The sequence below is a fragment of the Adelges cooleyi genome, unplaced genomic scaffold (genome assembly GCF_023614345.1).
Source record: "Adelges cooleyi isolate 19-005CV unplaced genomic scaffold, UGA_ACOO_1.1 ACOO_flye_CR_arks_rails_tigmint_CR_PRNA_651, whole genome shotgun sequence".
Classification (NCBI taxonomy): domain Eukaryota; kingdom Metazoa; phylum Arthropoda; class Insecta; order Hemiptera; family Adelgidae; genus Adelges; species Adelges cooleyi.
The window spans coordinates 1,811,351-1,824,187 of NW_026096352.1; the positions used below are offsets into that span (position 1 = coordinate 1,811,351).

A 12,837-nucleotide genomic window follows, 5' to 3' on the forward strand; every position below is an offset into this window, starting at 1 on the left:
AACCAAAAATTTCAACCTTTATAAGTAGGTGGTTGGGTAGGTAGGGGGGTGATTGTTGTGACAGCTGACAGGCGCATTATGAATTGTATGGCCATTGCCAATTTATGGAAAAATAAAAAGATAATTGTTCATTTATTTTTGGGTGGACGAGTATAAAATATATTTTTGTCACAGAAGTTTGGGACAGGTACTAATCATGCTAGTAGGTATATAATAATTTATTGCATGAGCAAACATTTATAACTGCAATACGGCATAATATGTCATTTTAAATTATATTTACATCATATTATAGAGCTCTAGTGGTATTTACAATATTATAAAATAAAATAATTTACTACTTATTTTTATACAAATAACAAATTATATTGACTTCAAACAATATGTTGTTAGCTACAATATAGTATATATAGGCTTAAACCTCCTGAGATTTTTTTCTTATTCAATTCTGTGTCATTCGGGTGTGCTGACTGTGTAATTTTTTTTATTTTTTTTTTATTCAATGTTTATTCGAGTATTATGGTACAAGCGCACGTCCTTCAGCTGCACGGTATACAGCTGCCACACAAAATAATATGTCGTTTGAGCCATATTGTACGGAATACGAGCAAATTGTTTTCTCTTCAGGGCATCGATGCCGCCTTTTCTACACCTTATCGCAGCAGGACTTACTATAAAATTCAACGGCGGGTACGTTTTATGTGCCTGCCGTTTGATTTAATAATTCCAAAACGATTGCAAGCAACATTTGCCTAAGTACTTTATTATTCTATTATGACATCGTCGCGCCCCGTATTTTTTCCACGAATGTTTTTTATCGCGAACAACTTTCGCATATTTAATTACATTAGTGGAGAATTATAAACGTGCTCGGAAAGGACTGATAAAAAAGTTGTGCCGTTAAAAATGGATAACTTATTTGGCGACGAGTTGACTAATCAAAGGGGATGAAATTAAATTTAATAATTACTAAAGCCGCAAAATGTTTATCAAACAACCACGCCACAGACTCCCAGTGCGTATCTGTTGGTTTTAAAATAAATACCATGATACTATATATAGTATAGTATCATGGTAACGATATTCTTGGCCAACCGTTCTAACAGTAAGGGGTGTTTGCTAAACAATAACTTAACTACAAGGTTACTACTTACTAGTTGTTCCTGTTGTTTTTACAATAAAATTATATATATATATATATATATATATATATATATTAAGAAAATACTAATATTTTTTAATTACTGTATGGGATTTACCCACCTATTACAAACAAAATCTCAAAAAAAAATTTTTAGGGCCAATTTTTTAAATTTATTTTGATAAATAGTCATAAATAACATTAAACCTCGAACAATGAACAAAGAATATTTAATTGAAAAAATATAAATATCACTTAGTCGTGTATTTTCTAATAGAAATTTGTTAAACCCTTTAATTATTACGGACTCAACAAAAGTTTAATAAAGTTAGTAGATTATATAATTTCTAATCAGTAAGTTACAAAGGTCGTTTTTTTTTTTAGAATGAAAAACTTGATTTTTTTTACCAATTTTTGTATTTTTCCACGGGTGCCTGGCAGGGAATAAAAAAATATAATTACTGTTTTCCGTTACATCTACTCAACTTTTAGTCTTTTTTATTATTTTGTATAGTTATACTTAGAAAATGACAATATAATTATTAAAAAATTATTTTCGTTTATTTTTTATATTTTTTGTATTTCATAATCGTTAGTTTCATGAGAATCTAAAGTAGTTAGCAGTTAGCACACAACAACGGTTACACATCACAACGAATAATTATTTCAACGTTTACTAAAAAACTGGCACAGTATAATTTTTTTTAATGCCAGCATAAATCTCCTCATTAAAAATACGCTGTATAATAAGTTTAAATAAAAGTTAACATCACCTTATATAATATAATTAAGACCAGTGCTCGTTTGTAAGTTCATTAAAATAATTATGTCATCTAACGTTAATAATAATATAGTATAACTCAGTGTGATTGGTTAAATAAAAAAAAAATGTTTACTTGCAACTCAGTTTTTATCACTTTTAAAGAAAGATGCCGTCATTAAATTATCGAGAACAAAGCATGTTTTCCTTTGTCGAGGAGAGAAAGTTTATTTTTTGTAACATTTAAAAGTTTTTCTCTCGGCGGGGAGACGGTTACAAAGATTTATTTCCAGGAGGCACAAACAAAAAAAGCTTAATGAGTGTAAATCTTAATTGTGTAAAAAAAAACTCGAACCGATGAAATCATTTTCAATGTACAAATTTCCAATTCGAAGGTTGTACGTCTCCGAAGTACAATAATTAAACAGCCTGTGACACAGATGACTTTTATTATATCTTTACTTACCTAGTTATAATTTCCATAACTTAGTTCTCATATTATGTGTGTGTGTGTGTGTGTGTGTGTGTTTGTGTGTGTGTGAATAGCTTAATACTAACAGCTAATGCGTTTTCGTGTTAAACAGACGAATATGACGAAATAGAAGTATTCCAGAGCGGCGACGACGTCATCATATCCGACTTAGACACAGACACAGCGTACGAGTTTACAATTAGAGTTAACACCATCCAAGGGCCGGGCAAATCAAGCAAGCCGCTGATATGCAAAACATCCGAAAGCTGTAAGTAGTTGAAACCTAGTCGACATTTGGACATTTCTGACGACGTTGCACTTTCACCGTTTCAGTGCCAGGACCACCGGCTGCCTTAAAAGCCATGCGGATGTCGCCTACCACAGCTCTCATCACATGGATCCCGCCAAAGAATCCTAATGGCAAAATCAAACGCTACACCTTATACGAACGCGAGGTAAGTTTTACTGTTAGCCGAGTCGTTAAGGGGGCTCCATACAGACAATTTTTTCAGCCAAACCACATCATTTTCATTCCATTGTACAGGCCTAACCAGTGATCCGATAAGCAATCTAAAAACAGATTTGAATTTTTCATGAAGTTTACTTAGGATCGGTCGAGGTACTTTTTTCAATTTTTAATTTTAACCCTTTCTAAATTTTATTTTAAAATGTTGAAATTTTATAAAATGTTCAAACGTGTTTTATACATAGTAGGAATAAGATATCAAAAAAGTACGTCGACCGATCTCAAGTAAATTTCATGACAAATTCAAATCTGTTTTCATATCACTTATCGGATCACTGGTTGAGCCTGTGCAATGGAACAAAAAATGTATGTTATGTTGATTAAAATGGCTTTTACTCATAGACAAAATGATTCAAATTAAAAACAATACCTTGAAGCTTTTACAAATTAACCGGTAAATTTATTGACATGGTCGAAATTTATTTAAGCCAATTTTTTCTTAAATATTGCCTATACAAAACTCCTTAAAAGTGGTCTGTATGGAGCCCCCTAAACGATGTCATCATCTGTCCACCCAAGTCCTGGTAGTAAAATAACTCTTCTACACTAGTTCACGCTGCGTTTTGTTTGTCCATATATAGATACTCAACGGCATGCAAGGCGTACTCAAGTCTCAGCTATACGATCACACCATCCGACAGGTGCAACTGTCTATGTTTAGAGACACTGTCAGCTATTTGTGGTGGGTGTCCGCTACAAACGACGAAGGCGAAGGAGTAAAATCACATACAGCCACACTGTCGGCGGCCAAATCTAGTGGTAAGTGTCTTAAATGCCATCGAATGCAACAACTAAGTTGTGAGTGGAATCGAGAATCGCCTTAAGTAATTCAAAATATGTTTTAATAGTATAACATAACGTATCGTTTTATACTATACATCTCATAGTTTTTGTACGTTTGGATCAATTTTTAACATTAACCGATAACAACACAAGCCGTTTGGACCAAAACAAATCAATCGGACAAATTTCTTACCTTTGAGTGTACTTATACTCATACTGCTATATGTCAACTGTCTTATACTAGTCACATTTTCGCATCGACGTGACATTTTGAAAACGTCAAACGTGAGTGTTAATGTAAATGATTTAAAAAAATATCAATATTAAAAAAGAAACAAAATAACATAAAGTTTGTATCATGATTTATAATTGTAAATTTAACAAAATCAATGTTTTAGATAGTGATGATATCCGATTTCTTAGTACAAATAAATGGTACAGTCAGTAGTGTACATTTATTAGGTAACTCGCTAATGATAAAAAGTATTGATGTATATAATAAAATATCTACACCAGGGTCGGTCCTCTCCTACAAAATCAAACTGTAATTTAATAAATTTTAACAACTGAAATAAAAAAAAAGGCTGATAATAATTGTCTTCATACTACACCGAAACAAAATAGTTTGTCCAATGGACTCCAATCCAAATAAAAATGTTGTTCTGCGATTAGACTTTATCCCAAAAACAAACTTCTTAGATTGATACATAAAATATATATTCTTCCCTATGCAACACGTTAAGGTAAGTTAGAGAAACAAAGGGCCATGGCCTATAGTAACCTGGGACCGGTACAATTTTCATTTCTATAGGCCCGTTGATTCCCAGTCCGCTTCTAAACATATGTGATGTATTTTTAATAATGACTATTGTGCATATTGTATAATATCTGTCATCGCGAATCGATATAATTTATTACAGGAATCCCAGCATCGATCGGTACGTTTTCCGACACCGTACAAACCAAATGGCATACCGACGTCGATCTGCCCTGCATCGTCAGCGGCATCCCAACACCGAATGTGAAATGGACACGAGACGGTCAGCCAATCGAATTACATTCACAGTCAAAAGTCTATGAGAACTTTACTCTGCATTTGGCGTCGGTGACCAGCTCGGATACTGGCAATTATACTTGTACGGCATGGAACGTCTACGGATCCGATGTCGTGTCAACCGACTTACTAGTCGTAGGCAAGTACACCGACTTTTAAATATTTGCCATCTAAATCAGTCAGTTAAATAAAATTTAACGGTCAAATATCTTTGCGTTACACTCACTCGACTCGCGGTCCCCATCTTGAGTCGAAAAGAGAAATTCTCATGGGTCAGTGATTAGGTACACTTAATTCGCCCAATTTTAAAATCAAATCTCTCAATCCACTCACAACTCGTTATGTACAAATCGCTATTAGGGCTATTATTTGGGCTTATGCAATTCAAACTTGGCGCTGTGCAAAACCACCCTAAATTCGAACTCTTCAAACCTTTTAGTCAATCACCCTCCGAATGGTAATTTCCGCACCCTAGTATGTATATAATTCCACTGTCCATGCCGACTTTACAATTGATACAATCAACCAAACAAAATCACAAAGATCTGCTACTTACAAAACTCTTATGAAATCCAGTATGCACATCCTGCAAATCATCCCCACTATCTAAAAAAAATACTGCTAGAGGCCTATTAAACTATAATAATATATACATATATTTGTCTATAATTACTAATTATATAACATAATCAGTAATCGAATAAATCACGCTAAGATCTACGTTAGATCACGTTCTATCGCTAGATGGCCCGTCATCTCATATAATTTTACTGTTCTTGTTACATACATATAAATTATATATATGTAAAATATATCATATGATATAATATATTAAATTACCATCCTACTGACTTATTGTGCTAGTAGTACAGATTTTAAATGTTCTTATTTTTACAATAAATAAAATTGGTACGAAAGGATTTAGCCCAAATCCACTTAGTCGTCTTCCATTTTTTCAACGTACTAAACAAGCTTCTTACCAATATTAATTCCTACCGAGTTTTTCCTTATCTAACCAAATTTATAAATCTGTGAGGACACTGGCCTTTGCTGTCTTTAAATTGATTGGATTTCACAATCGTTTATCCTAAGCTAAATGGACACAAACGATTTATACTAACAATTAATTTATTTTATTTTTTTAGAGCCTCCCAAACCACCAATACTCGGGGTTATGAGCACGTCGTGGACAAACATCACAGTGAAATGGACCAAAGCACCGGACACCTACGCCATTCAACAATACTTACTATCTTACAAATACGTCAACGTAAGCAATCTTAGCCGTGACAACGGTCAACCCAAAATTGTCGGTTATCATAATATTTGTTTGTACCTACCTACTCTATAGGAACTGGACAACATGTACACAGAGGTAGCTTTATCGTCACGTACCAACATGTTCACCTTGCCCAACATCAAGTGCGGTACCACAGTGGCTTTTAGCATTTCAGCAAGCAACCGCGTTGGCCACGGTATGCAGAGCAGACCGTTTCATGTGAAAACCCTCCAAGGACAAACGCCTTTGGCGCCATCTCAAGAAGAAGTAAGTATAAGATTGGCACGCATGTAACCGGAAAATTTATGGTCACGTACACATTTTTAGGCTATCGAAGAAATGGTATCCGGTATCCTGATCCACCTGCAAAAATGGGACGGCAAACATTGTCCAATCACTCACTTTAATATTTTCAAAAGACAACCGTTCGAGAAAGACTGGACGGCCGGTACGTTTTTTATCATTTATTTTAACTAATATTGTAACTGTTCAAATGAAATCTTAATTGGGACTATAAGCGTTTATGGTTTTGTTTTTCAAACAGTTGGCGAAAATGTTGCTCCGACAGAAATATATTCAATTGATAACTTAAAACCGTCTACCCATTATAACATTTTGGTGAAGAGCTTCAATTCGGCTGGAATGACATCAACCGTATACGCCGTTTCCACCATATCCCCATACGGAGGTTTGTCATTATACAGTATAACAAAACGCGTCGAGAACGCAAACTAATATATACACAATATTTTATTCAACAGAGAAAACTAACAAAAGAGCTTTATCGGTTAACGACAAAATAATGAACGTTATTTACAATATCGCAGGGATGTGGCATTACGGAATAATTGTTTTGTGTTTCATCACAATCGGACTCACCGCCTTAATGTGCATAAAATACAGTGAGTCTAATATTATAATGTTGTGATTTATATTTTTGGAATATACTGTTAACACGTTCACTATTTTTGTACATTAGGTGTACTTACATGTTAATTAAGTATAATTTAATAGAACTTTGTACCTATTCAGGACACTTGTACAATAAAAACAATTCGGAACGCCATTTGGAATCAAATACCATGGCATTAAAGAACACAAACTGCTCCAGACCACAGTCGCCTCTTGAAGCGTATGAACCTTGCGCCAGCACTCATTTCAAACCAAAGAATACCATGGTCAACAATGTCGAATCAAGTACACAAATTTGTTTAATTCTAACTGTACAATATTGAAGAATCTACTTTCTTTAATGATTATTTAAACGGCAACAAACTTATTAAAAAAAAAAAGTCTTACTTAAGTCTCAAGTCTTATCTGATACCTATATTTTGTATTTTTGTTTTTAGATTATAATGAAATCTCACCGTATGCAACTTTCCAAATTGCTCAGGAAAAATCACATCCGATAAATAAAAATTACTTCTGTACCAGCTGCGCTAATAACGCGGACCACTGTACTTGCAGTCGAATAGTAAGTAAGGACTTTGCTTGTACTTTATCGTCCATAACCGTACGTTTTTATTATACTGTAGTACACCCCGCAATTGGATTATGCCAACTACACAATGCGATCGCTGTCCAAACGAGGTAATACTTTTTCAGACGGCGCTGAAGATTACAAAAGCCACAACGGTTCTCTGCACGAATTTTGTAAGTCTAAATAAAACCATACGACAACACAACGATTTTAATTTCATTTATTTAATAACCTATAGACGATATGGAAAGAGTCTCTAACACTTGCGAACAGGTCAAGAAACCAAAACGTCGGTTGTTACCACTGCCCGAGTAAGTGCATTATAAGCAGAGATGGGCAAAATGGATTACAATCCGTAATCCATTACAGACGGATTACGGATTACTCGTAATCCACGATTAATAAAAAAACTGGATTACATTTATTTCAGTAATCCTACATTTTTGGATTAAGGATTAAATTTAATCCAGTAATTCCGTAGTTAACGGATTACGGATTACATTATTAATCCAGAATTAAAAAAGTTTGGATTATTTTATTTCAGTAATCCCGAGTTTCGGATTACGGATTACTTTATTAATCCAGTATATGTCCTAGTATATGGATTACGGATTACATTATTAATCCAGTAACCCTTAGTATACGGATTACATTATTAATCCAGTAATCCCTAATATACGGATTACATTATTAATCCAGTAATCCCTAGTATACGGATTACATTATTAATTTAGGATTTTTGTTTTATTCCAATAACCCAAATTTAAAGATTACTGTTTTTTTTTCATTCCAGTAATTCCAAAACATTGTACTTAAATAATATATTTTTTTAATTAAAATGTATTTAAATCATTTTTTTCTTTTATGCGGAGCTGGGAGGTATTGTTTTTACAATAATGTGTTTTATTTTTACTAGGAGTAAAACTAAACCACTGAGCCGATTTCTGCATACAAAAGTCTAAAGATTTTAAAATTTTAAATGTAAAATGTTAACTAGATTGTGGTATGATATCATATTTTTCAGATTATAAAATTAAACAATAATAACAAAATAATTGATTTAAAAAATTTAACAAATTGACAAAAAAGTGTTGTTATATAAAATGTGGGAAAGCTAGATAAACTTGAGCTTTGTTAAAGTACGTACTAAGGCAGAGTATACTAATTAATTATTATTTGTAATCCATAAATCCGCCATTTTGAATAACGGATTACTTGGATTCATTTAAAAATAATCCAGTAATCCGGGATTACTGGATTCCTTGTAATCCGTATTGGATTATTTGTAATCCATGATGGTATAATTGTATCCGTATTCGATTATTTATAATCCATAATTTCGATGTATTGGAATAACGGATTGATTAAAAAATAATCCAGTAATCCGGAATTAATAATTCTGCCCATCTCTGATTATAAGTAAACACATTTTACAGTTTTCTTTTTAGCTTCATAGTTAGTTAGGTTACTTGTTCTTCGGAAGTCGCGATATACTTATAAAATACTAAGCACCCGTATAAACATCCAAATAATTCCGCCTTTGACCGTCATTATGTTTTTTATCTCTATTATATAAAAAAATATCAATGAACGCGATAGTTGCTCGTAAATAGGTATAATTTACAGTAAATACACAAAAATGATTGATCTCTTACAGTGCCAGACGCATTACAAGCCAGGGCTCGAGGGATTTCAGAAACCCTAACTTGCACGAAACAACTTTCACGATGCCAATCCAACACGAAATGTATAGACGTGATCAAAACGTGGTCAGCGATGAAGAAAACTTAGAACCCATGTGTTCCTCCAACAACATTCGGCCCTACATTCAAAGAGGGTGCTATTGAATTTAAAAAAAATATATACATTTCCTGTTATTTTATGTTAATTTATTTAAAAATCATTGTTTTGTTAAAAAAACAAAACTTAGATTATCAACTACGGACTAATTTAAAAATATAATTATTACCTACTATATACAATTTACATTTATAAAATTAAATCGGTGGCTCACACTCAAAACTAAACTGGAGAGGCAAAGAAAATGTTTGTGTCTGCCACTCTCCAATCATTTATCCGTTTAATTTTTACGAACAGGGGTTGGAACCTTTATATAATTTCAATGCTGGTTCCAATTAAGTTTTCACAAATATAATATTATAAAATTCAGTTTCCAACAGTTGCTACAGTTTGCAACAGTTTGATACATTTTATTCAGTACTAAAGGTGTTTAAATGTTCCATTTGAATTACATAATAATATGTAATCTATTAGCACTAGAAGAACAAACTTTGTTCTAATTATAAGTAGCAAATTATAGTTTTAATTGTAATTGTAATTTAAAAGTATGTTTTTGGACGCTTTAGCAATTAATTATTCTAAACTAGTAGTATATTATAGTAAAATTTACGTTTTGTTGTTTCCGTGATAATTGTTTTTAAACTTATTATCTTTTTCTCTAACATCATCTTCCAAATACCTTTGCATAGATCTAAGACCCACCTAGATGGATTTTTTTTCTAACTCGAAAAATTATGTAATAATGTTACCATATGAACATTTCTTTCAATATATATTTCGAAAAAAATGTAGACCTGTTTTGATAATTTTAAAAAGTTATATTCCTCGCTATAATAGGATTAGTTAGTATAATTTTCTCTAATGCTGTTATTGTTATAAATCATGGTTCTAATAAAAAAATCCAAATGTTTGTTATGTTTTTATAGTAAGGAATTAGAGTTTTTTTAAGTTTTCTTCTTCCCACTGACCTCTTCTTCCAAATATATCTGGTCACCTACTCTAGCTCTCAACTACACTCAATTTTACTGCCTGCTGTCATATCATTAATGTTCACACCCACATTCTAATATCAATCTCATTAACTTAAAACAATTTCTTTTTGACTTTCCTCTACTTCTGTTTCCTTCTATATTCATCTCCATTACCGCTCTAAACCATATCTCTCCTCTCCTCTCCTCACATCTCCTCATTTTATACTCAAGCTTACTCTTGTGTACTAACTACTTGTTTTGTTCTTTTTAGTCACACATCCACCTCAACATGCTCATTTCTACTACATGCTATATTTTCTATTATAACTTCTAATTCACTGCCAAACATTTTGAACCGCATAACATAGCCGATTTCTTAAATGTTTTATAAAACTTTCAATCCTAGTTTCTGTTAAGGTCTTTCAAAATATTGTATTTCCGTTTTTTATAAATTATTTTTAGTTTTTAGAGATTGTGTTTCATTTGGTCCCAACCCCTGCTTAGGTAAAAAATGTAGAGGCAGCCGTTGCTACCCATGAACTTCCTCGTGTGCGCCACTACGATTATAAACTTTTTAAAAATTAACCGTCGACTTGATTATCGGCTTAACCAGTATAGTATTATATATCTGTTAGATTAAAATATGTATTTCATTACACTATTTATAATTAAATATATTATAAGTTATAAATTATTATATGTATATCTATAAGTTATTGGTGTTCAAAAACACAAATAAAATATAAATCCCTTTTAACATGCATTTTTTTTTTTAATTTACATGTTAACATGGAGGAACAATTGGAAAAGTGGGGAGGGGGGGGGGTAGTGCTTCAAAACTCTGCAATTGTTTACGAAAAGAAGCACTTGATCGAAGGACCAGCCGATATCGTTCGGCACGAGAGAGATGAGAAACCGATATGGCTCTTTACGCCTAATAATTTATGGGTAGGCAACCTAACACACACACACACTATCGTGAGAGCTGGTCGAATGAAACGGTGGTAGGAACTAGGAAGTTTATAAGATAACGACACGGGACAGACGCAGCCCGCAGGTTTTGAAGAAAGGGAACAGTTTATATTTACAATGGGATAAAGAAAATAGATTTTATAAACAAGATGGATTCCTGTGGCCGAATCGGTCTTGTGCAATAGCCACAAGAAACAAAACATTCAGGCCACAATATTTGAAAGTAACAACACCAATGACAGACTAGAGGAAAGCAGCACAACATGGTCGCATTTAATCGAAAAATGTACGTATTTCGAACTTAAATTATAATTCAATATTGCAAGCAACCCCATCCTAAATCCACTTTCTTGACTTTCTATATGTTCTGAATAAACTTACCTACACTGATGGTGTTTGTCCACTACCTGCCATTGATTTGTTTAATATTTTACAATTTCTGGTCAATTAATAATTGTGATCTAAGTTTTTTCTTTTTTTACACTTTTTTACTTCATCAGGAATACCAGACTTGATCCTAATTCAACCACCCTATTATTAAACCACTTTACCAATCTTATAATGCAATTAAGCACATTGGAGAATATATCATACTGATTCATTCATTCAAATAATATTTTATTAAAGAAAACCCCTAAAAAAAGGGAAAAATTATACTTAGTCTGTAGTCAATTTACAGGTTGCTTTGTGTGAGTAATTTAACAGTGAACAATTAATGAAAATATTTTCATTATATTGTTAATTACAACGATCAACCCGAATCGTATCTACCTTAATACTAAAAATTAATTTTTAAGCACATCGTTGTCAAAGGTTGGTACAATACTTTTATCCATATTTTTATTTTTGTCTGTGAAAACTGGAATATTCTTACTACTAAAGATATCTGCTAGTCGTCTGTCGGATAACGCTTTTCAGAGTACGGCTAAAATTTAATTGAGTTGTTTAACTTAAGTGTTAGTGAAAAATTTCCTATACAATGCGCCTTAATAAATGGTAGTGTTGACGCCACTGTACTAAATATATTGAGTTTAGTGGTTGAAGCCCCTTAATTAATAATATTATACATACCTATTTTTTTTTTTGATGCTTAGACGAAAACTTACATTTCTTATAAGGATGTATTTTTTTATCGGTTGACACTGAATTAATTTCTAATCTGAACTATTCTTATAGCGATCACATATACCTATCATAAACAATTAGTATAATGGTATTTTTAACTTAGGTTCGTACGAAGACATAGAATATGTACGGATAAATATTTAAAAATATTATTGTTGTAAAAAAGAACAAATAATTAACTTAGGAATATAAAAGATAAAAATAAAATATACGTAATATATCAGGCCTGATTTTATTTGACTAACTGTAAATATACATGAATAATATTTTATAGTAATTTAAAATGCACATTACACATACTTTGAGTATAGGTTAGGTTATGGTAAGGTACTGTTTAGGGCTCCACTAGACAACAGTCTTAACATATCTCATACATAGGTTTAGTCTACAGTAACGTTATTTGAACGAATGAATCTATACGTACTTTGGTTCAATGAACAAATCTTAAAATTAATAATACCTTTGCGACTGGCC

General features: G+C 32.4%; 1 protein-coding gene across 2 annotated transcripts in view; it reads left to right on the forward strand.

The window, feature by feature from the left end:
• Positions 1-10,917, forward strand: part of LOC126844662 (cell adhesion molecule Dscam2-like) — a 152,844-nt gene extending 141,927 nt beyond the window's left edge. For both annotated transcript variants that reach the window (XM_050583017.1, XM_050583018.1), the window contains exons 19-32: positions 2,486-2,641; positions 2,707-2,828; positions 3,481-3,658; positions 4,603-4,875; positions 5,882-6,006; positions 6,088-6,282; positions 6,343-6,463; positions 6,560-6,703; positions 6,777-6,917; positions 7,048-7,212; positions 7,365-7,489; positions 7,551-7,668; positions 7,734-7,806; positions 9,153-10,917. In XM_050583017.1, coding sequence (XP_050438974.1) covers positions 2,486-2,641; positions 2,707-2,828; positions 3,481-3,658; positions 4,603-4,875; positions 5,882-6,006; positions 6,088-6,282; positions 6,343-6,463; positions 6,560-6,703; positions 6,777-6,917; positions 7,048-7,212; positions 7,365-7,489; positions 7,551-7,668; positions 7,734-7,806; positions 9,153-9,342 — 2,126 coding nt within the window. In that variant the 3' untranslated portion in view covers positions 9,343-10,917. The remainder of the gene's footprint in view (positions 1-2,485; positions 2,642-2,706; positions 2,829-3,480; positions 3,659-4,602; positions 4,876-5,881; positions 6,007-6,087; positions 6,283-6,342; positions 6,464-6,559; positions 6,704-6,776; positions 6,918-7,047; positions 7,213-7,364; positions 7,490-7,550; positions 7,669-7,733; positions 7,807-9,152) is intronic.
• Positions 10,918-12,837: the final 1,920 nt, after the last annotated feature.